The sequence below is a fragment of the Lissotriton helveticus genome, chromosome 5_2 (assembly GCF_964261635.1).
Source record: "Lissotriton helveticus chromosome 5_2, aLisHel1.1, whole genome shotgun sequence".
In the NCBI taxonomy this organism is placed as follows: Eukaryota; Metazoa; Chordata; class Amphibia; order Caudata; family Salamandridae; genus Lissotriton; species Lissotriton helveticus.
This window is the reverse complement of record NC_136066.1, coordinates 15,101,405-15,125,004: the sequence shown is the minus strand read 5'-3', so window position 1 is coordinate 15,125,004 and position 23,600 is coordinate 15,101,405. Positions and strand designations below refer to the sequence as shown.

General features: G+C 54.4%; 1 protein-coding gene across 4 annotated transcripts in view; it reads right to left on the bottom strand.

Annotated features, from left to right (window-relative positions):
* SLC25A25 (solute carrier family 25 member 25) overlaps nucleotides 1-23,600 on the bottom strand; it is a 100,427-nt gene that overhangs the window by 42,160 nt on the left and 34,667 nt on the right. For 2 of the 4 annotated variants that reach the window (XM_078646676.1, XM_078646677.1), the window contains exons 2-3: nucleotides 5,523-5,649; nucleotides 626-713 (exon numbers count right to left, since the gene is read on the bottom strand). In XM_078646676.1, coding sequence (XP_078502802.1) covers nucleotides 626-713; nucleotides 5,523-5,649 — 215 coding nt within the window. Of the gene's footprint in view, nucleotides 1-625; nucleotides 714-5,522; nucleotides 5,650-18,622; nucleotides 18,874-23,600 lie in introns of those variants that run through there. The other 2 variants (XM_078646680.1, XM_078646678.1) reach the window with 2 other exon arrangements.

Genomic DNA, 23,600 nt, shown 5'->3' with positions numbered 1-23,600 from the left:
AACACTATTCACAAGCGATCACAAACAGACTCCAAATCTTTTCCCAAACATTGGGTGCTGGGCTACAGCTGGCAGTTTCTCGCCCACACAGAGACCAAGAACCACCGCTGCCCACAAGCTGCCACCACTGAAGGAAGCAAGCACCTTTTGCCCATACATGAAGAGAACCACATATTCCCTCGAGCTGACAGACTAGAAAACACAAAAAACCCAATGCCCAGAATGTACCCTGAAAGGCAGGCCAAACAACATTTCAACCTAAAAACCTTCCTCAGAAAAGAAAACCTGCAGCTCCCCAGAAACTGGCAAGTATCCTCTCCCCACAAGCTACCCCCAAAGATGAGGCGAAACCTCAGCCGTCCATGAGCTTCCCCGCAGAGGCTAACACCCGCCTTTGTCCTCAACTGGCCCAACAGATTAAACCGCAGACCCACATACCACCTCGTCTGACAATTTAGCTCCTTAAATATCTTAAACCTACCTGTACCCCATCCCCTTCTCCACTGCCTAAAGATCAGTTTTACATGCACAGTTCAGCCACTTCTTTCTGACTTGCCCACACACACTCCCTGCAGAGCCCAATAGGCCAGGGGCCCACGGCACAGGACATGGCAGGACCACTCACCTCTTGAGAATCTTCTCTGCTTGTTGCTCAGAGATGCTGACACCCAGATCTCGAAGAGACTGCGTGATCTCCTGGGCATCGATGTGGCCTGTGGACAGAAGAGGTGGTCAGTGATTTCTGGACAGGACGGAGAGGCCAGACCCTTCCCAGCAGTTCAGCCAACAGTCCCAGCAGTCCCCCCTTTGCGGAGTGTACTCCGGGACCCAGAAGCGGCAGCTAAAGAGCGCTCCGCTGCTGTCAGCTTGAGATGGACCTCAAATTAAAATCACATTTATTGGCACCCGACTCACCAGATATTATTGAAAAACGGGACCCTAAATATACTTTTAGTTGCCTCAATTTGAGAAGTACTCCCTAGGTCTTAAAAGAATATTTCACTCCCAACTTTCAGAAACACAGTCTAACTCTGAAATGTTACCTGGAGCACCCTGCCCTCCACTAATATAAACCTCAAAAACCTGAAAGCTCCAGAGCCAGGTAATGCTTGAAGTCCCCCAATCCCCTGGAGCCCGCTAGCTCCACTGCAGTCCACCCACTGACCGGAAGCTCCAGGGAACAGCCCCGCTCACCTGAAGACCGCTCAGTAGGAGCCCCAGGCCCATTCTCTGAAACTCCCCAGTACCCTGAATACCCAGAGCCAGCTGACATGCAACCCTCCTTGCTGACAGACTACTAACTGCAGATTCAACCCCTGGTGAATTTCACCAGGTGCCAGGCTGGCTCCGGACACTCAAGCAATTAATCGCACGTTGATAGGTGGCATCATGCGGCATCGCCCCGCCTCGGATGTGACGTCGGAGCCCCTACATGTGCCGCTTCTGTGCACGGACCCTTTCTTTCAGATCCTTCGCCGTGGATCCGGAGTCTTGTGCGCAGATATGGGCCCTAAGACAATGAGATCTGAGCTGATGACGTGTCCGCTGTTTCATCTTACGATACCGGTTGGTCACCGATCTTTGGATGCTGACAATAAAGTTCTGAATCTGCTATATTGATAGACAATGAAGGAATGATTGTGGTGCTCTGGATTTATCATGAAGTTTTTAACTGCGTCAGGGCTGTAACCAACAGATGTCGGTTAGAGATACCCACAGCATCTGCTTCTGGTGCCTCAGCACCTCATAACATCAAGTTGTGTCCAAGTTGAGCGAGGATGAACTGCCAAGCCAGCCGCAATCTCCATAAGCCATCATGGAATAGGTCGCGATCAAACTTCCATGATCAATCCACATCATGATCACAGAGTTCAGGTAAGTCCCAAAAATCACACCCCAAATCCACCAGGGCTTCCATTTGAGACCCTCCTTTAGAAGACAGCTACAGTGGACGAAGTAAGTAGGTTGAGAGACTTCAGTTCCAGCACTACACCCGGAGAGGTTGGGGGTACAGCATAATCGCCTTGCGATTGCAAAGCTATGACAAACTAGAAATTAGGCCGAGTCCCATCCCAGTTGTGTAACATATCCACCTCTTTTTGTAAAAGAGACCAAATAAAACACAACCAATCAGATCAGCTTCACCCTCTAGAACCCTCCTGAGAGAACCTCAGACCGTAGCCGTAGTGCTATCGGATAACCATAAAAAAAGCAGAAGGTTGAGCTTTCCCAGTGGAGGAGGGTGGGTCGCATGTGAATCTAGGAAAGATTCAAATACTGGGAACTAATGTGACCGGTAAGTAACTTGTTTTCTTACTCCAGTATTGCAACTTTCATAGAGTCACATGCTCCAATCAGAGTAGCGAGCAGTTATGAGCACATTTTTTGTTCTTATCGTGAAGAACCGTACATAATGCACAGAAAAAGAGAGAAAAGGAACCCATTTCCTCAATTTAGACTTTGTAAAATATCAAGACATCAAGCCTAATCCGACGGAAAATGTAAAGAAGTAGCAAGAAAACAAAAGGCATCATAGAGGGTTCTATGCAGACAATATAGCCAGAAACCAGACATTTATCAACGAATGTGCACAGATTTAAGAGAGAACAGGAAGGAGAGATGAGAGAGAAAGGTCACCGCTAGTGAAACAGGTTCCTCAGGACTGCTTGGCCCACTGCAGTATCACTGCGCGTCGAAGAATCCAAGCAGTAATGTCTGGTAAAGGTATGGATGCCCTTCCAGGTGGCCGCTCTGCAGATATCCCAGAGAGATACCCCAGCAAAGAGGGCCATAGAGGAGGGGACTGCTCTCGTAGAGTGAGTACGAACCTTTCCCTGGAGGGGTTTCCAAGCCGATTGATGACAGAACTGGATAGAGCTGGAAATACAACGTGCAATACCCTGCTTCGATAGGGGAAACCCCTTACGAGGAGCACTAAAAGCCACAAAGAGCTGAGGTGACCTTCTGAAGTGTTCAGTTCTTTGGAGATAGAATTTTAAACAACATTGAATGTCCAGCGGATGAAGTGATTTCTCAGCCAGCATAGTAGGCTGAGGGTAAAAAGTCTTAAGAACCAGACGCTCATTCAGATGAAAGTCCAAACGCACCTTAGGGGTGAATTGGAGTTTAGTACGAAGAACCACTGAATCATTTTTTAACTGAAGAAAAGGCTCCTGAATAGTGAGCGCCTGCAATTCGCGAACCCTTCTTGCGGATGTTAGTGCCGAAAGAAGAGCCACCTTCAAGAAAGGAATTTTAACTCCGCTTTATGGACAGGCTCGAAAGGAGGTTTCATGAGCTGAGCCAAGACTATATGAAGGCGTCAGAGTGGAGGAGGGAGTTTGATCGGGTGAGAAACCAGAAAAAGCCCCTTCATAAACGGTGTTATTATCCTTGATGACCATGGAGAAGGCCTTAAGAAGTTCTTCTGAAACAAGAGATGGATGCGAGATGAACTTTGATGGATGTGCGAGTTAAACTAGCTTTCGCCAAGGAAAGGATACCAGGAAGGATCTACGGAGGCGAGGAAGACAAAGGGTGAACTCCCAATTTTTGGCACCAGAGACCGAACCTTTTCTAGTTTCCGGATCCAATCTGGTGAAAGAGTAAATCACAAGGTGAGGAATCCGCGGTTAGAGATTCTACCAGCAAAGGCGCTACCAAAGATACGTTGTTCTTTCCCCGACGCTTCACTGCTCAGCTGTAGCACACAACATTCATTGAAGACCCTTCAGAAGAAGCCCACAACCTGCCACCAACACACCTTAATCCCCAGAGCCCCATTACCTTGAGCCTGCGCACTCGCCTGTAATGCCAGCACTCACCTGAAGAACCCTCACCTTAGCAGAGGCCCCAGAGCCTGTCACCTAAAGCCCCACAGCTCACCCTAATCCTCAGAGCTCCGTTGCCCGGAGCTGCTCAGTCACGGCTAGCTCCCCACTCGCCTGGAGCTCCAGTAGTCACCGGAGGCCCCCCGCTCACGTGGAGACTCCTGATCGTATCGCCTGCAGCCCCACAGCTCACCCTAATCCTCAGAGCTCCGCTGCCCGGAGCTGCTCAGTCACGGCTAGCTCCCCACTCGCCTGGAACTCCAGTAGTCACCGGAGGCCCCCCGCTCACGTGGAGACTCCTGATCCTATCGCCTGCAGCCCCCCAGCTCACCCTAATCCCCAGAGCCCCATTACCCTGAGCCACTCGCCCACCTATAGCTCCAGCGCTCACCTGAGACCCCGCTTCAAGCCCCCATTACCCAGAGCCACTTGCTCACCTGCAGCTCCAGCGCTCACCTGAGGCCCCGCTCACCTGGAGCTCCAGCGCTCACCTGAGGCCCCGCTCACCTGAAGAACCCTCACCTTAGCAGAGGCCCCAGAGCCGATCACCTAAAGCCCTCCAGCTCACCCTAATCCTCAGAGCCCCCATTACCCTGAGCCTGCGCACTCCCCTGTAATGCCACTACTAACCTGAAGTACCAGCACTCACCTTAACCTGAAGTACCAGCACTCACCTGAAGATCCCTCACCTTAGCAGCCAGAGGCCCCAGAGCCAATCACCTAAAGCCCCTCAGAGCTCCATTGCCCGGAGCTGCTCAGTCACGGCTAGCTCCCCACTCGCCTGGAGCTCCAGTAGTCACCGGAGGCCCCCCGCTCACGTGGAGACTCCTGATCCTATCGCCTGCAGCCCCCCAGCTCACCCTAATCCTCAGAGCACCATTACCCAGAGCCACTCGCCCACCTGGAGCTCCAGCGCCCACCTGAGGCCCCGCCCACCTGGAGCTCCAGCGCTCACCTGAGGCCCCGCTCACCTGGAGTACCGCAAACCACCGAAGCCCCCATTACCCAGAGCCACTTGCTCACCTGGAGCTCCAGCGCCCACCTGAGGCCCCCGCTCACCTGGAGCTCCAGCGCTCATCTGAGGCCCGCTCACCTGGAGCTCCAGCGCTCACCTGAGACCCCGCTCACCTGGAGCTCCAGCGCTCACCTGAGACCCCGCTCACCTGGAGCTCCAGCGCTCACCTGAGGCCCCGCTCACCTGGAGCTCCAGCGCTCACCTGAGACCCCGCTCACCTGCAGCTCCAGCGCTCACCTGAGACCCCGCTCACCTGGAGCTCCAGTGCTCACCTGAGACCCCGCTCACCTGCAGCTCCAGCGCTCACCTGAGACCCCGCTCACCTGGAGCTCCAGCGCTCACCTGGAGCTCCAGCGCTCACCTGAGACCCCGCTCACCTGGAGCTCCAGTGCTCACCTGAGACCCCGCTCACCTGCAGCTCCAGCGCTCACCTGAGACCCCGCTCACCTGGAGCTCCAGCGCTCACCTGGAGCTCCAGCGCTCACCTGAGACCCCGCTCACCTGGAGCTCCAGCGCTCACCTGAGACCCCGCTCACCTGGAGTACTGCAAACCACCCAAGCCCCCATTACCCAGAGCAACGGGCTCACCTGCAGCTCCAGCGCTCACCTGAGACCCCGCTCAAAGCCCCCATTAACCAGAGCCACTCGCCCACCTGTAACTGCCCCCCCCTGCTCACCATCGTTCTTCGTGTCCAGACTCTTGAAGACCAGCCGCAGCTTCTTCTCGTGGTCATGCAGGTAGTGCACAAACTCTTCGAAGTCCAGCTGTCCGTCCAGGTCCTTGTCTCCCGCCTTCACGATTTTCTGCAAGAACACAAATGAACACTTAACTTTCCATGTTCTGAGCCTCGCGGGAGCCAACAGGCGCTCTCCTAGGCCGAGGACCGCCATGTGCTACGCTTCACAGCGCTACATCTATGCACAGCAGTAGACTATCACCTGACAAGCTGTGGCAAAGCCAATAGGTCTCGGCAATTAAAGGGCTATAGGCGTTGGCAAGGTTAATGAAGGTTACGCCATCGAAAACCATTAGCATGCTCTTACTGTTTTGCGGAATTCAAAGGCTTAAAAAGAGATCAGTCCCCATGTTCTGAATGTTACTCATTTTGAACCCCAGTTCTCCGTGCGCGGCGCCCTCTTCAGACGCCATTGATGGTGCGTGCGGTGAGCACCTCAGCCGCCGAGATCAGGGTGCCGAGGTCAATAACCGCATTGACTGGCTTTTCTAGCGCCAATTTTGTGTTCTAGTAAATGCAAAATGGGAAACCTTTGTCACAAGAGCTCATGAACAAAGCAAGCGGCAATGGAGGAAGGGTGTGGGGGGGAGGGGGGGACAGGGCGACAGGCAAGCAACACCAGAATGCACAGCACTTTGATGAGATAACCAGACTTAGCGCCATGAGACCTCACCGTCATATGTGCGCTATACAAGAACGTTTGACTTTGTCACCGTTGCGTCAATCTTTGTGCAACTAGTAGGTCAAACAAGCATTTGCAATGCAATAGGTCTTCCATTTTCAAAACTTTGACCTATTGATATTGTAAATGACAATGCCTTTTACTATTGCAGGTTTTTAAACCCATAAAGGCAGTCATTTACAACGACAATAGCTCAAAATCTCGCAATTACAAAACCTATTGCAATGGAAAGCTGAAAGAGCAGTGCCCCTGAAGTGGGTGCCGCACTCAATCCAGCATGCCTCGCAGAGCAACGCATGCGCTGCCTAGGCTTTGCCCAGACTCGACCTAAAAACGAACTGTGCAGCTATGCTTTTTAGGTCGAGCCTAGAGGCAGCCGCATGCGCTGCTCGCTCTGCGAGACTGCTGTAGTAGAGTATTGGAGAGAAGCCGCGCCCACTCTGCCCATATTTTCCATTGGCTAGTGTATTTGTCCTTCGTTAATGCTGCCTTCGGTTTCGTTAATAGGCTTGTTAGTCCCACCTTAGTACAACCATGTCTTGATTTGTACCCTACCATGGATCTGGCCACTTTACTTCGGTTGTTACACAGGACCTCTTATTTAGTCTGTAAGCACTATTTACTCTATTGAGTTTCTCCTACTGCAGGCCGGACATACGCGGCCTCAGTTGAAACCGCTTGTGTTTTTTAAGCAGTGCTGCTGCCGCCCCCATAACACGGCCACACGCTGCTTTCAATCACTTTAACAGCATTTTCTCGTGTCGGTTTCAAACCCCAACCCCTCCCCAAGTAAAATGGATTTAGAAATGATTAGCAATTAAGTCATGTGAACTCCAGGTAGCACACAATCCTGTGCTAATGGGCTGAAGCGGACAACAGCACATCTGAGTTACAAGTCATCTGTACTAAAGCCACCTGTGGGGTTGTTTTCAAAAGCCTATTTTATTAACACCACCACCACCAATATCACCACCATCGCCAATACCACCCGATACCAGCACCCCCACAGTGCCTCTCGCGCACTAGTAATGGCAGGGGCACTGTACGAGGCCGGAGCTGCAGTCGAGACCCTCCCTCCCTCCATGTGAGCCATAAAGCAGGGCCCGTCCTGCACTGGGAGGTGAAGAACATAAGTTACTTACCTGTAAACTGTGGTTTTCCAGTATTGGTGTCGTTCATAGATTCACATGCTTGAATATTCCCAGTCGTCGAAGTGGGAGTTCCACGGTACATAGAATAGCAGTCATATATACATGAAAATTACCATAATTACATATATACATACATATTAGCAGTAGAAGAAATATAAAGTTTAAAAGTACCATAGAACAGAATAGGCCCATCGAAGCCTATGGGAGAACTCACTTTAGTAACATATCAGAGTCATTATGTATTGGTCCACATTCCAGACAATCAGGCTGTAGCTCCCTCTAGAACCTTCTCAGAAGCATAAGACCTCAGATTTTCGTAGCACCAAGTAAGCAAAGTGCCTGAGGAGAATGTAGCCTCTGAGGGGAGGAAGGGAGGGCCGCATGTGAATCTATGAAAGACACCAATACTGGAGAACCACAGTTTACAGGTAAATAACTTATGTTCTTCTCCAGTATTAGGTGTGTCTTTCATAGATTCACATGCTTGAATAAGAGTAGAAAGCAGTAAATCATATAAGTCATAAAGGTAATATAAAACTCCAAGCATACAGTCTGATATCATTCAAAATGCAAATATCAAAATTTAAGAGAAAAATACCTTTATGACAGGAGGCGGTTAGCAACAGAGGCTCACCTTATTGGAAAAGATTCCGCAGCACCGCTTGTCCCACTGCCGCATCGCAGCGTCTGTTGACTGTAGACAATAGTGCTTCGTAAAAGTATGGCTGCTCGACCACGTAGCAGCTCTGCAAATGTGTCGTAGAGGTACCCCCGCAAAAAGGGCAGTAGAAGTTGACACAGCTCTAGTTGAATGAGCTCGTACTGGAGCAGGAAGGGGCTTGCCAGCCCGTTGGTGACAAAAAGTAATGGTAGAAGAAATCCACCTAGTAAGTCTGTTTGGTAACAGATTGTCCTTTGCAGATCGGGCCATAGGCCACGAAAGAGTTGGTCTGATTTCCTGAATGGTGTAGTACGTTGAATGTAAAACTTAAGGCAGCGTTTCACATCCAATGAATGCAATGAACGTTCAGCAGGAGTTTGGGGATCAGGAAAGAAAGTCAAAGTTCATTGAGATGAAAATCACTTGGAACCTTCGGGATAAATTTTGGATTAGTACGGAGCGTAACTGCCTCATTGGAGAACTGGAGAAAAGGAGGCTGAATCGTGAATGCCTGGATGTCACTAACACGCCTAGAAGAAGTTAAGGCGAGCAGCAGAGCAACGTTCCACGTGAGGAATTTTAAGCTTGCTGAGTGGATGGGCTGGAAAGGAGGCAGGAGGAGTTGAGACAAAACCAGATTCAAACGCCAAGCAGGTAGAGGGCGACAAATGGGTGGAAACATACGGAAGAGGCCTTTGAAAAACTGTTGGATGACTCTAGAGGAATACAGTGACGTGGAACCATCATGACGGAAACGGGAAAGTGCTGCCAGAAACACCTTAAGAGTGGAGTGAGACAGTCCTGACTTTGCAAGGGATAGGAAGAAAGGCAGGATCTGCTCCGGTTTGGCGGTCATTGGATCCAAGGCTTTGGTGTGGCACCAAACACAGAAACGCTTCCACTTCAGCTGGTAGGTTTTAATGGTGGATGGAGCGCGAGCGTGCGCCAATACTTCCCTGCAATCTGCGTCGATGGTTAGACGTGAAAATTCATTGTGTTCAGGTTTCAGGAATGGAGCTGGAGATATGCCGGATCTGGGTGGCAAATCTGCCCTCGGTTCATCGTGAGGAGGTGAGGCAGATGATGAAGCGATATTGGCTCTTTCTGGGAAAACAACAGAAGGTCCGAGAACCATGGGCGCCGCGGCCACTTGGGTGCGATTAAGATGACATGACAGGGTTGAAGCCTCATCCTGTGCAACAGGCGCGGAATCAGAGGAATCTGAGGGAAAGCGCAGATGAATTCGTTCGACCAGTTGATCGAAAATGCATTTCCGCTCGACTCTCTGTGGGGATGACGACTTGCAAAGCGCTGGCATTTCCTGTTTGCGGCAGTCGCAAAGAGATCCATCTGCGGATGGCCCCATTGGCAGAAAATTAACTCTAGAGTTGGTTGGTTGAGTTCCCACTCGTGATTGTCCGAGAGAGATCTGCTGAGTGAGTCCGCCAGAACATTGGAAACACCCGGCACATGGATGGCTGTAAGATGAACTTGATGAATCGCCCAGTCCCATATCTCCTGTGCTTGTCGGGAAAGCAGAAGGGACCTCGTGCCGCCCTACTTGTTGAGGTAGTGCATGCTGGTGATGTTGTCTGTTCTCACCAGCAGAGATTGGCCCTGCACTAACCTCTGGAACGATTTCAGGGCAAGGAAGATCGCAAGAAGCTCTAGGCGGTTTATATGCCAGGTGCGCTGGATTGCGGTCCATTTTCCTTTTACCGACATTCCTTCGAGGTGTGCTCCCCAACCGCGTCGCGTCTTGAAAAGACCGACCGATGGAAATGTTCGGAGGGTGAGACCACCATTTCAGTGCCACCTGAATGCGGGGCGTGAGAAGGATCTGGTCGTTGAACGATCCTGAAATCTGTTTCCACTGCTTGTCTAGTTCCTCTTGAACGACCCTCATATGTAGCCTGAAGTTGGGGATCAACTGAATGCACGAGGAAGCCATGCCCAGGAATGATTTCAACATCCGGACTGAAACGTACAGCTTTGACTGTAGGAATCGTACAAACTTGAGCATGCGGTCCTGTCTTTCCTGGGAGACAAAAACTTTTGCCAGCTGAGAATCTAGCGAGGCTCCTAGAAAATCTCATCGTCGAGACGGGTGAAAGTGTGACTTCTGGCAATTGATGGAAAGGCCCAAGTTCCGAAAAAGAGAGAGACAAACCTGAGTGTGCTGATTTGCCAGCTGGAAGGTTGGGGCCTTTATAAGACAGTCGTCCAGGTATGGATAAAATTGAATGCCTTGCAGGCGCAGAAAAGCAGCTACCGGGGCCATGATCTTGGTAAAGACCCTCGGTGCTGAGCAGAGGCCGAACGGCAGAACTCTGAATTGAAAGTGCAGGTGTCCGACTGTAAAAAGGAGGTACTTTCTGTGCCTGGGGTGAATCGGCACGTGAAAGTACACGTCCTGGAGGTCGATCGTGGAGAAGAACTCTCCGGGATTGAGATAATTCAACATTTGGAGCAAGGTCAACATTTGAAAGGTTTTCGACGTGATGAATTTGTTCAGAGCCCGCAAGTCCTAAATGGGGCGCCACTCTCCCGACTTCTTCTTGACTAAAAAGAAGCGGGAGTAAAAACCCTTGCCTCGCTGGCCTTGCGGTACTACGTCGATAGCACCTTTTCTGATCATTAATTTGGCTTGAGCCAATAGTGCCTTGAAATGGGGAGGTGGGGGACCAAAAGGAGGGCGATTGGGAGCAAATTTTGTAAATTCCAGGGTATGTCCTTTGGAAATCACATCTAGGAGCCATTGATCGGAGGTGATGTTTGACCAATTCAAGATGTAGTTGGAGATTCGTCCTCCAATTTTTACAGTCGGTGGAAAGTTGACGCTGGGACTGTCACTGTTTCTTTGCATTTGAACCACCTCTGTAGGTGGTTTTCCTTTGGTATGGTCTGGAGGAGGTCTGTCGATTTTGGGACTGGTAAGTATTCCTTTGACGGTTTTCAGTGTAAGAGCGATATTGGTTTGATCCACGAAAAGTGGAAGAATTGCCGCCTCCACCACGTGCCCCTCGAAATGGCAGTTTTCTATACTGGAGGGTTGCTAAAGCCTTGGCCGTATCATTATCCTTTTTGATTGATTCAAGGACTTCATCGACATGTGTGCCGAAGAGCGAATTGCCGTCATATGGTAGATCGAGCACTCTAGCCTGAACCTCTGTAGATTTTACCCAGCCTTGACGCCTCAAAACTGCAGCTCCAGCCAATTGCCTGAATCCCGTAGAGGAGATATCAAGGGCGCAGTCAATGATCTCTGAAGAGATCTTTTCCCCCTCTTGAATGATGGCTTGTGCTTCCGCACGGATGGCATCCGGAAATTGTGGAACGAATGCTGCAATTTCGGACCACATTTGGCGGTCATACCGTCCAAGAATAGCCAAGGAATTAGCCGCCCTTACAGTCGTGGCTGCCATGGTGGTAAACTTTTTCCCTATGGAATCCAGCTTGCGGCCTTCCTGATCAGGGGGAGATGTGAGAGGTGTGGCAGGATTGCGGGACCGTTTTTGAGCTGCCCGAGCAATGACGGAATCCGCCTTAGGCTGTGACACTAGACATGCCGGAGAATTTGGCGGCGCTTTATACTTTTTATCCAACCTTGGTAAGACAGCAGGGATAGAATTTGGTCGCTCCATCAATTTGAGGCCTTCCTCCCAGATATGGTCTATGATCGGAATAGTGTGGGCATGCCGTTGAGGTAAGTCCTTGAAATCGTATAGAAAACAATCAGTCTGTTGGACTTCTAAAGTGAGGTGAAACCTCTTTGCAGCGCAGACCATTAAGGTATGGAAACTGCTAATATCCACAGAAGGCGAAGCTAGAGGCGACGTTGGTGGGGTCGAAGGTGTATGAGCCCTGTAGTCCCACTCTTGAAGGCAGTTATCATCATTTTGATCTGTGTTGTGAGGGTCTTGATCCTCATTATCCGTATCGTGCTGGGTACGCACTGGTGCAGAAATTTGATGCTGTGGAAGAGGTTGCGGCAGTGGAGAAACAGGCCTAGACGGTGAGAATCTGTGATTATAATCGTCCAGCATGTGCTGCAGATTCATTACCAAAGACAATGGTATCTGTGTTGTTTGTTCTGCCATAGGTGCCTCTGAAGTGTCCACCGGAAATAGATCTGTCCCATCTTCGACGTTCTCTTCCTCCTCTTCATCATAATCCCGGCACTTGATGTTTACTCGGATGGGCTAGACACTTGGCCAAAGACATTGTCCACCTCTGAACCGTCATTGGAGGCCTCCTCCGCAGACTGAAATAGTTTTTCAGGAAGAGTAGAACAACTCTTGACCGGACTCAATTGTATAAGAGGCACCTTTTTATATGTGGAAGCAGTGACCACTGTGAAGGTGGTAGCTGTGGCTAAAGGATGGTGCAACGTCGACGAGCCCGTCGACGTAGTGGTGGAAGATCCAAGAACCGGCTGGGAATCTGCAACTGTAGACGGAGTTGATTTTACCTTCGTCGACGAAGATTTTTTCGCCGTCAACGGGGGTAGAGCCTTGCTCGTCGACGAAGATGATCCAGTCGACCAAGATTTGTGATCTTGGTCGACGACGAGGAGTGCGTCGTCGGATGACGCGTCGACGGTGGCTTCTTCATCGACTGTGTTGATTTGGTAGTCGTCGACGAGATCTTCAAGATAGAGGTAATGGGTCTCACCTCATGGGTTGTCGTCGACGAGGTGGACGTCGACGTAGTTCTCGAAGACATTGAACATGTCGTCGTCGACGTGGAGACAGCATCCACGGATTTCGTCGTCGTCGACGGACGCGTCCACGAGCCCGTCGACGAGCCAGTGCCCGTTTTAGAGGATGATGGCATGGCTTTGGACAGTGACGCCAGAGAGCCAGGTCCCGTAGGCGTTATAGGAAGCAAATCCTGTGGGGAGACATCTTTAGAGACTTCCACGAGTCTACTTTTCTTGAGAAAAGGGGAAGGCATCTCCGTCTCCGACCCACGCTTCTGAGAGGTCTTAGACTGGAAAGAAGAGACACTCAACCTCCGAGAGCACCGTGTCAGTAGTCTTCAACTTCTGTAGCCACAGAAGGAGACGGGCCTCTCTGTCCCTTAAAGTTTTAGGTGGAAAAGTATGGCAGTACTTACAGTTCTTCACTGCATGGTCCGGGTAGAGACCGTAAATACATTTACTGTGTGGATCCTCATGAAAGAGACGTAGTTTTCCACAAGATGGAGAAGGCTTGAACAAAGATTTCCCTGAGGAAGATATCTGAGAAGAAAAACAGCTATGTTTGAAGAAAAAAAAAAAACTGAGCAGAGCTCAGGGAGACTCCCTTCACACGACGTGAGGTAGAAAATCTGAGGTCTTGGGCTTCTGAGGAGAAGGTTCTAGAGGGAGCTACAGCCTGATTAGCTAGTATGTGGACCAATACATAATGACTGATATGTTACTAAAGTGAGTTCTCCCATAGGCTTCTAAGGGGCTCTTCTGTTCTATGGTACTTTTAAACTTTATATTTCTTCTACTGCATATATGTATGTATATATGTAATTATGGTAATTTTCATGTATATATGACTGCTATTCTATGTACCGTGGGACTCCCACTTCGACGACGGGGAATATTCAAGCATGTGAATCTATGAAAGACACCCCTAATACTGGAGAAGCCAGGGCTCTACCACAGCTGGAGTGTTTTTTATTAGGCCAAAGATCGCAATGATATTACACAGCGTCACACGGCACATTCAAATCAGGGAGAGGGCAGGTACTAGCCCCCCCCGCTCTTCTTCCTGAGCCGCGACAGTGTGATCACTGAGCGACAGGTGAAGGAGCGCTTTGTTAGTGTTTCTCTCGGATCATATGTAACTTTCACTTCACACTTGGTGTCTGTATGATTTACACTTGCACATCTTCACGGCATTGTTTATCACTACTTTGAAGACGTCGCAGGCCGGTCTCTTCCTCTGATATTTACAATCTAACAAGCGGTCGAGAAGGCCCTTTATTGCAAAGCAACTGGTCCCACATTTGTGAGAGTTTAAGCCATTAGTATTTTAAAACCCAAAACATAAAACAAGGCATTGCCATTTACACAATGGCAATAGCTCTAACTCGTGTGAACGCGAAACCTATTGCATTGCAAATGCTTGTTACACTTTGGAGGTCTGGCTGGTTGAGACACCTTCACTTCCGTGAGCACCAAACCCCACTGCAGAGCTGTGTGTGGGCCCTGGGGCCACAGACAGCGCACCTTCAAACCGGTGATCAAGAGCTGTGTGCAGACCCAGGGGCCACAGACAGCGCACCTTCAAACCGGTGTACAAGAGCTGTGTGCGGGCCCTGGGGCCACAGACAGCGCACCTTCAAACCGGTGCACAAGAGCTGTGTGCGGGCCCTGGGGCCACAGACAGCGCACCTTCAAACCGGTGTACAAGAGCTGTGTGCGGGCCCTGGGGTCACAGACAGCGCACCTTCAAACCGGTGTACAAGAGCTGTGTGCAGACCCAGGGGCCACAGACAGCGCATTTTCAAACCGGTGTAAAGAGCTGTGTGCAGACCCAGGGGCCACAGACAGCGCACCTTCAAACCGGTGTAAAGAGCTGTGTGCAGACCCAGGGGCCACAGACAGCGCATTTTCAAACCGGTGTAAAGAGCTGTGTGCGGGCCCTGGGGCCACAGACAGCGCACCTTCAAACCGGTGTACAAGAGCTGTGTGCGGGCCCTGGGGCCACAGACAGCGCACCTTCAAACCGGTGTAAAGAGCTGTGTGCAGACCCAGGGGCCACAGACAGCGCACCTTCAAACCGGTGTACAAGAGCTGTGTGCGGGCCCTGGGGCCACAGACAGCGCACCTTCAATCCACTGTACAAGAGCTGTGTGCGGGCCCTGGGGCCACAGACAGCGCACCTTCAAACCGGTGTACAAGAGCTGTGTGCAGACCCAGGGGCCACAGACAGCGCACCTTCAAACCGGTGTACAAGAGCTGTGTGCAGACCCAGGGGCCACAGACAGCGCACCTTCAATCCACTGTACAAGAGCTGTGTGCGGGCCCTGGGGCCACAGACAGCGCACCTTCAAACCGGTGTACAAGAGCTGTGTGCGGGCCCTGGGGCCACAGACAGCGCACCTTCAATCCACTGTACAAGAGCTGTGTGCAGGCCCTGGGGCCACAGACAGCGCACCTTCAAACCACTGTACAAGAGCTGTGTGCGGGCCCCGGGGCCACAGACAGCGCACCTTCAAACCACTGTACAAGAGCTGTGTGCGGGCCCCGGGGCCACAGACAGCGCACCTTCAATCCACTGTACAAGAGCTGTGTGCGGGCCCTGGGGCCACAGACAGCGCACCTTCAAACCACTGTACAAGAGCTGTGTGCGGGCCCTGGGGCCACAGACAGCGCACCTTCAATCCACTGTACAAGAGCTGTGTGCGGGCCCTGGGGCCACAGACAGCGCACCTTCAAACCGGTGTACAAGAGCCTGAGGAGCTGTGTGCGGGCCCTGGGGCTAAGACGCGGCGCGCCTCCACACACAGCTCAACTATGCAGCTCTCCTCCACTGCACCCAGACACAGCTCGCCTGCCTCCACTGCACCCAGACACAGCTCGCCTGCCTCCACTGCACCCAGACACAGCACAGCTCCACTGCACCCAGACACAGCTCGCCCGCCTCCACTGCACCCAGACACAGCTCGCCCGCCTCCACTGCACCCAGACACAGCTCGCCTGCCTCCACTGCACCCAGACACAGCTCGCCTGCCTCCACTGCACCCAGACACAGCTCGCCTGCCTCCACTGCACCCAGACACAGCTCGCCTGCCTCCACTGCACCCAGACACAGCACAGCTCCACTGCACCCAGACACAGCTCGCCCGCCTCCTCTGCACCCAGACACAGCTCGCCCGCCTCCGCTGCACCCAGACACAGCTCGCCTACCTCCACTGCCCCCAGACACAGCACAGCTCCCCTGCACCCAGACACATCTCGCCCGCCTCCGCTGCACCCAGACACAGCTCGCCCGCCTCCGCTGCACCCAGACACAGCTCGCCTCCACTGCCCCCAGACACAGCTCGCCTCCACTGCCCCCAGACACAGCTCGCCTCCACTGCCCCCAGACACAGCTCGCCCGCCTCCGCTGCACCCAGACACAGCTCGCCCGCCTCCGCTGCACCCAGACACAGCTCGCCTGCCTCCGCTGCACCCAGACACAGCTCGCCTGCCTCCGCTGCCCCCAGACACAGCTCGCCTGCCTCCGCTGCCCCCAGACACAGCTCGCCTGCCTCCACTGCCCCCAGACACAGCTCGCCTGCCTCCACTGCCCCCAGACAGTTCGCCTCCACTGCCCCCAGACACAGCTCGCCTCCACTGCCCCCAGAAGAGACGGTTCTGACCAGATGTTGGGCCCATTGCCCCCGGGTGACGTCTGTGGTGACATTTAAAGTCACAAGACCCGTCTCACAGGACAGGCCGTGCCCAGGAGGGCTCCGGATATAAAATGAGTTAAAGATAGTCTCCCCCCCCCCCCTCTAACCCCCCTCCCGGGGCACATGACTCCAGGGCGGGGGGCTGTCTGCGCACCGGCAACGACTGTTTGGAGCATGAATAGGGTCCCAACACATCAAGAGCCCCCGGGGTAACATGGACAAGCCCCCCCCCCCCCACACTCCCTGCCCCCGGGGTAACATGGACAAGCCCCCCCAACACTCCCTGCCCCGGGGGTAACATGGACAAGCCCCCCAACACTCCCTGCCCCGGGGGTAACATGGACAAGCCGTCCAACACTCCCTGCCCCCGGGGTAACATGGACGAGCCGCTCAACACTCCCTGCCCCCGGGGTAACATGGACAAGCCGCTCAACACTCCCTGCCCCGGGGTAACATGGACAAGCCGCCCAACACTCACTGCCCCCGGGGTAACATGGACAAGCCATCCAACACTCCCTGCAGCAGGGGTAACATGGACAAGCCATCCAACACTCCCTGCAGCAGGGGTAACATGGACAAGACATCCAACACTCCCTGCCCCCGGGGTAACATGGACAAGTCATCCAACACTCCCTGCCCCGGGGTAACATGGACAAGCCGCCCAACACTCCCTGCCCCCGGGGTAACATGGACAAGCCATCCAACACTCCCTGCAGCAGGGGTAACATGGACAAGCCATCCAACACTCCCTGCAGCAGGGGTAACATGGACAAGCCATCCAACACTCCCTGCCCCCGGGGTAACATGGACAAGCCATCCAACACTCCCTGCCCCGGGGGTAACATGGACATGCCATCCAACACTCCCTGCAGCAGGGGTAACATGGACAAGCCGCCCAACACTCCCTGCAGCAGGGGTAACATGGACAAGCCGCCCAACACTCCCTGCAGCAGGGGTAACATGGACAAGCCGCCCAACACTCCCTGCCCCCGGGGTAACATGGACAAGCCATCCAACACTCCCTGCAGCAGGGGTAACATGGACAAGCCATCCAACACTCCCTGCAGCAGGGGTAACATGGACAAGCCATCCAACACTCCCTGCAGCAGGGGTAACATGGACAAGCCGCCCAACACTCCCTGCCCCGGGGTAACATGGACAAGCCGCCAAACACTCCCTGCCCCCGGGGTAACATGGACAAGCCCCCCAACACTCACTGCATCCGGGGTAATATGGACAAGACGTCCAACACATCCTGCGTCCGGGGTAACATGGACAAGCCCCCCAACACTCCCTGCCCCGGGGGTAACATGGACAAGCCCCCCAACACTCCCTGCCCCGGGGGTAACATGGACAAGCCACCCAATACTCCCTGCCCCGGGGGTAACATGGACAAGCCGCCCAACACTCCCTGCAGCAGGGGTAACATGGACAAGCCATCCAACACTCCCTGCAGCAGGGGTAACATGGACAAGCCGCCCAACACTCCCTGCCCCCGGGGTAACATGGACAAGCCATCCAACGCTCCCTGCCCCCCGGTGTAACATGGACAAGCCATCCAACACTCCCTGCCCCTGGGGTAACATGGACAAGCCATCCAACACTCCCTGCAGCAGGGGTAACATGGACAAGCCGCCCAACACTCCCTGCCCCCAGGGTAACATGGACAAGCCGCCCAACACTCCCTGCCCCCGGGGTAACGGACAAGCAGCCCAACACTTCCTGCCCCCGGGGTAACATGGACAAACCATCCAACACTCCCTGCCCCCGGGGTAACATGGACAAGCCGCCAACACTCCCTGCCCCGGGGGTAACATGGACAAGCCATCCAACGCTCCCTGCCCCCCGGTGTAACATGGACAAGCCATCCAACACTCCCTGCCCCTGGGGTAACATGGACAAGGCATCCAACACTCCCTGCCCCCCAGTGTAACATGCCGCACTGCCTGCATACCTGCCCTCACTGTAAAATGGACAAACCACCTCCAGAGTCACAGCAAATACTCATCCCACCCACCTCTGGCCACTGGTGGTAGGTTATCGCCTCCAAGACCCCACCATGGCACCTCTCCTGCCACCCACCTCTCGCCACTGGCGGTAGGTCGTCACCCCTTGAGACTACCACCGGGGCACCTCTCCTGCCACCCACCTCTCGCCACTGGCGGTAGGTCGTCACCTCCTGCGCGGGCACCAAGAGGCTGAGTTTGAAGATGGACTTGAGCTCCGAGGGAAGCCTCTTGGACTCGAAGTACTGGAACTCTGGCTGGCACCCGTGTGCCAGGGGCACGTAGAGGCCGAGGCAGAGCATGGCGAGGGAGTGAGTGAGTGAGGGCCGGCCTCTACTCTATAAGGAGTGCCCGGGGCACGCCTGGCAGCCTCACAGGCGCTTGCACAAGAGGCACCGGTCACACAGGGGGCAGAGTCCACGCTGCCCACGTCAGGGAGTGTCGTCACCAGCTGCAGGGGGCAGAGGTCACCACAACAAGAGAAAGGACATTCCCTCATTCTCACACCCAGGGGAAGGGGCACAGCGCCCTGAAGGGCGGCAGGCTAGGCTACTAGGCGCATCTTGAGGGAACCTCGCCCTGGGTGGCAAGGGTCCCGGGTCCGAGACACCCAGCAGCGCACACAGGGCCCCCCGTCAAGGGCCAAGATACAGGGCCCACAGACAGTGCACCCCCAACACATGAGGCCCCCGGCATGGCCCCACACAGAAGCCCCCCCTACACCAAGCCAATGAGGGCCCGCCCCTGGACTGGGCCCTGTAACCAAAGGGCCCCCTGTCAAGGAATAAGACCTGCCCCCCACACCAAGCCAATGAGAGCCCGCCCCAAGGAGGGCCCCGCAGTGTTGGAGGGGGCCCTGTACCCAAAGGAAGAACAGCCATGGGCCATGCCCACCACTTCCGGCCGCCCCCTTCCACCCACCCACCCCCTTCGCATTTGCGGTTCCTAAAAATGAACCAGGCATTTAAATAAAAAATATTCGCGCGACATTGTTTCACATTTGTTTCAAGAACGACCTGGCCGCTTCATCCTAAGAGTGACCCCAGCCCTTGTCCTGTCCTCGAGACTAACCCTTAGCCGATGCCCATTCTTAACCCGAACCCTAGTCTTATCCGTAACCCTAGTCCTATCCGTGACCCCGCCCTAGTCCTATCCGTGACCCCCGCCCTAGTCCTATCCGTGACCCCCGCCCTAGTCCTATCCGTGACCCCCGCCCTAGTCCTATCCGTGACCCCAGCCCTAGTCCTATCCGTGACCCCAGCCCTAGTCCTATCCGTGACCCCAGCCCTAGTCCTATCCGTGACCCCAGCCCTAGTCCTATCCGTGACCCCAGCCCAGCCCGCCTTAGTCCTATCCGTGACCCCAGCCCTAGTCCTATCCGTGACCCCAGCCCTAGTCCTATCCGTGACCCCAGCCCTAGTCCTCCTCTCCGTGACCCCAGCCCTAGTCCTCTCCGTGACCCCAGCCCTAGTCCTCTCCGTGACCCCAGCCCTAGTCCTCTCCGTGACCCCAGCCCTAGTCCTCTCCGTGACCCTAGTCCTCTCCGTGACCCTAGACCCCAGCCCTAGTCCCATCCGTGACCCCAGCCCCCTCCGTGACCCCAGCCCTAGTCCCCTCCGTAACCCCAGCACTAGTCCTCTCCGTGACCCCAGCCCTGGTCCTCTCCGTGACCCCAGCCCTGGTCCTCTCCGTGACCCCAGCCCTGGTCCTCTCCGTGACCCCAGCCCTAGTCCTATCCGTGACCCCAGCCCAGCCCGCCCTAGTCCTATCCGTGACCCCAGCCCTAGTCCTATCCGTGACCCCAGCCCTAGTCCTATCCGTGACCCCAGCCCTAGTCCTATCCGTGACCCCAGCCCTAGTCCTCCTCTCAGTGACCCCAGCCCTAGTCCTCTCCGTGACCCTAGTCCTCTCCGTGACCCTAGACCCAAGCCCTAGTCCCCTCCGTGACCCCAGCCCTAGTCCCCTCCGTGACCCCAGCCCTAGTCCCCTCCGTGACCCCAGCCCTAGTCCCCTCCGTGACCCCAGCCCTAGTCCCCTCCGTAACCCCAGCCCATGTCCTCTCCGTAACCCCAGCCCATGTCCTCTCCGTAACCCCAGCACTGGTCCTCTCCGTGACCCCAGCCCTGGTCCTCTCCGTGACCCCAGCCCTGGTCCTCTCCGTGACCCCAGCCCTGGTCCTCTCCGTGACCCCAGCCCTGGTCCTCTCCGTGCCCCCAGCCCTGGTCCTCTCCGTGCCCCCAGCCCTGGTCCTCTCCGTGCCCCCAGCCCTGGTCCTCTCCGTGCCCCCAGCCCTGGTCCTCTCCGTGCCCCCAGCCCTGGTCCTCTCCGTGACCCCAGCCCTGGTCCTCTCCGTGACCCCAGCCCTGGTCCTCTCCGTGACCCCAGCCCTGGTCCTCTCCGTGACCCCAGCCCTGGTCCTCTCCGTGACCCCAGCCCTGGTCCTCTCCGTGACCCCAGCCCTGGTCCTCTCCGTGACCCCAGCCCTGGTCCTCTCCGTGACCCCAGCCCTGGTCCTCTCCGTGACCCCAGCCCTAGTCCTCTCCGTGACCCCAGCCCTGGTCCTCTCCGTGACCCCAGCCCTAGTCCTCTCCGTGACCCCAGCCCTAGTCCTCTCCGTGACCCCAGCCCTAGTCCTCTCCGTGACCCAAGCCCTAGTCCTCTCCGTGACCCAAGCCCTAGTCCTCTCCGTGACCCCAGCCCTCTCCGTGACCCCAGCCCTAGTCCTCTCCGTGACCCCAGCCCCAGTCCTCTCCGTGACCCCAGCCCTAGTCCTCTCCGTGACCCCAGCCCTAGTCCTCTCCGTGACCCCAGCCCTAGTCCTCTCCGTGACCCCAGCCCTAGTCCTCTCCGTGACCCCAGCCCTAGTCCTCTCCGTGACCCCAGCCCTAGTCCTCTCCGTGACCCCAGCCCTAGTCCTCTCCGTGACCCCAGCCCTAGTCCTCTCCGTGACCCTAGTCCCACCCCTGACCCTCACCCCTACCTATCCATAACCCTAACCTACACCCTGGCGCACCCCCCTGTGCCCGCACATTGGAGGGGCGCGCACCCATCTGATGGCCCAGAGATGGAAAAAGAAAATGGTAAATGTCATTTATTATCAATTTATTTTTCGAAGCCCCGCCCCGAGCAGTACTTGGGGGGGCCTTTCTGATTTCTACTGCTGCCAGTCAGGCAGCAGCAGAAAGCAGTGATGGGCAGGGCACTTTTAAGTTTGAATGTGCGTGTTTTTTTGGCCAGCTGTCTTGCGACAGCCAGACAGAAGCACATTTTTAAATCTCTCCCAGCTGTCTTAAGCCGCTGGGTTAGAGAGAGCAAAGGGCTCGTGTCCTCGGCCGCTCCTTCCAATCCCGGGGCTTCTTTCACGTTTCTTGAGAGCAGCACCAGGATTGGTTAGTGCAGTTTCCTGGGTCCCCGCTGGAGCTTGCCTGGAGAAGATCAGATCGAGGAAGAAGTCGCAACAGGAAGATAAGTGGAATTATTGATTTTTTACTTATTTCTTACTCTTATTTTTGTCCCCAACGCCCTCCTTACATGCCAGCCACCCAGGGGGTCATGCTTGTGTTGAACAGGGTGGAAATGAGGCAGAAGCCACCGCAGATGTTGCTTTTGTGTTCAGAGTTGTAGGGAGGCAAACAGATTCTCTGTGAGTAAGGAGGCAATCCATCTGAGGATCTCCTTGGATTCCAGTGTGGTGGGGTCTCTTGAGAAGGGTGTGGTGGGTTACGGTGTCAAATGCTGCAGAGGTCGAGGAGGATCAAGGCTGCAGTTTCTCCTCGGTTGAGGAGGGCTCCGGTGGGGTCTCTTGAGAAGGGTGTGGTGGGATACGGTGTCAAATGCTGCTGAGAGGTCGAGGAGGATCAAGGCTGCAGTTTCTCCTCGGTTGAGGAGGGCTCCGGTGTAGTCTGTGGCAGTGATGAAGGTTTAGCTGTGGTTGGTGCGGAATTCAGACTGAGATATAGAGAGAACGTAGTCATTCTCCAGGTATTGCATGAGTTGGCGGTTGATGGTTTTTTAGAGGACTTGGACAGGATAGGGGAGTAGAGAGATGGGAAGATGGGGAGAGGGGTTGGCCTAACGGCTAGGGCGCTCTACCTCGGAATCTGGGTTCGAGTCTCGGTAACGACGCCAAAAACCTCCTGTGATCCTGGGCAAATCACTTAATCTCCCCGTGCCTAAAAAATTAATGCGTGTCCTCATGTAACGTAACTGGTGCTATGTAAAGCGCTCGGATACCTGATTCAGTTCGGGTCTAGTTCGCGCTATATAAAACTCTGCAAAAAAAAAAAAGATGGGCAGGAAGTTTTGAGTTCGCTGGGGTTGGCAGACGGTTTCTTCAGGAGAGGTTTGACGATGGCTGTGGCAATAGATGCGTTGAAGGTGGGGAGTTTGTTGCGGATTCTCGTGCTCCCATGGTTGAAGATGTGGTTGGTGCTTCGAGTGGCCAGAGTTCATGATGGCGGGGGTGTTTTTAGTGTTGAGCTTGTCCCAGGTGGATAGGTTTTGCCTCTATGGAAGCGATGAGAGATGCCGGCAGCAGTGGGTTGGGCAATGAAATTTGGAGCTCTTGTCAGAAGAAGTCCCCCAGGGTGTCAGAGTTCCTGGGAGGGGGTGATGATGATTTCAGAGGCTGAGAGGTTGGCAAACTTGGGACGCTGTTGAATAGTTGGAGATGGACAATCGCAACTTCCAACTCCACACCGACGACAAAACCATCAGGCACACTCTCCTCCAGGACCGTGCCCCAGCTTCTGCAACGCCATCTCCAATTTCATTGCACCGCTCGCCATCGACTCCAGCGCTTGTAGACCTCCATTTCCACCTTGACGACACCAACACCGACAACCTCCTCCAAAGCATGAACTCTCTCAGCCTCACCCAACTAGTGACCTACTCCACACACATCGCAGGGCATACTCAGACACATTTTCATGGCCAGCAACAGTCCATTTCAGCCACGTCACAAACTCACCTGGAAAGCACATGCCATCGTCCACTTCACCATCACAGCCCCTCCGACCACCAAACAGCCTAGCACCTCTCACTGAAGCTGAAACAGAGCATCAGAGAGTCAATGGACCATCTCCCTCTGCTCCCCCTCCACCCCATGACCTCAACCAACCT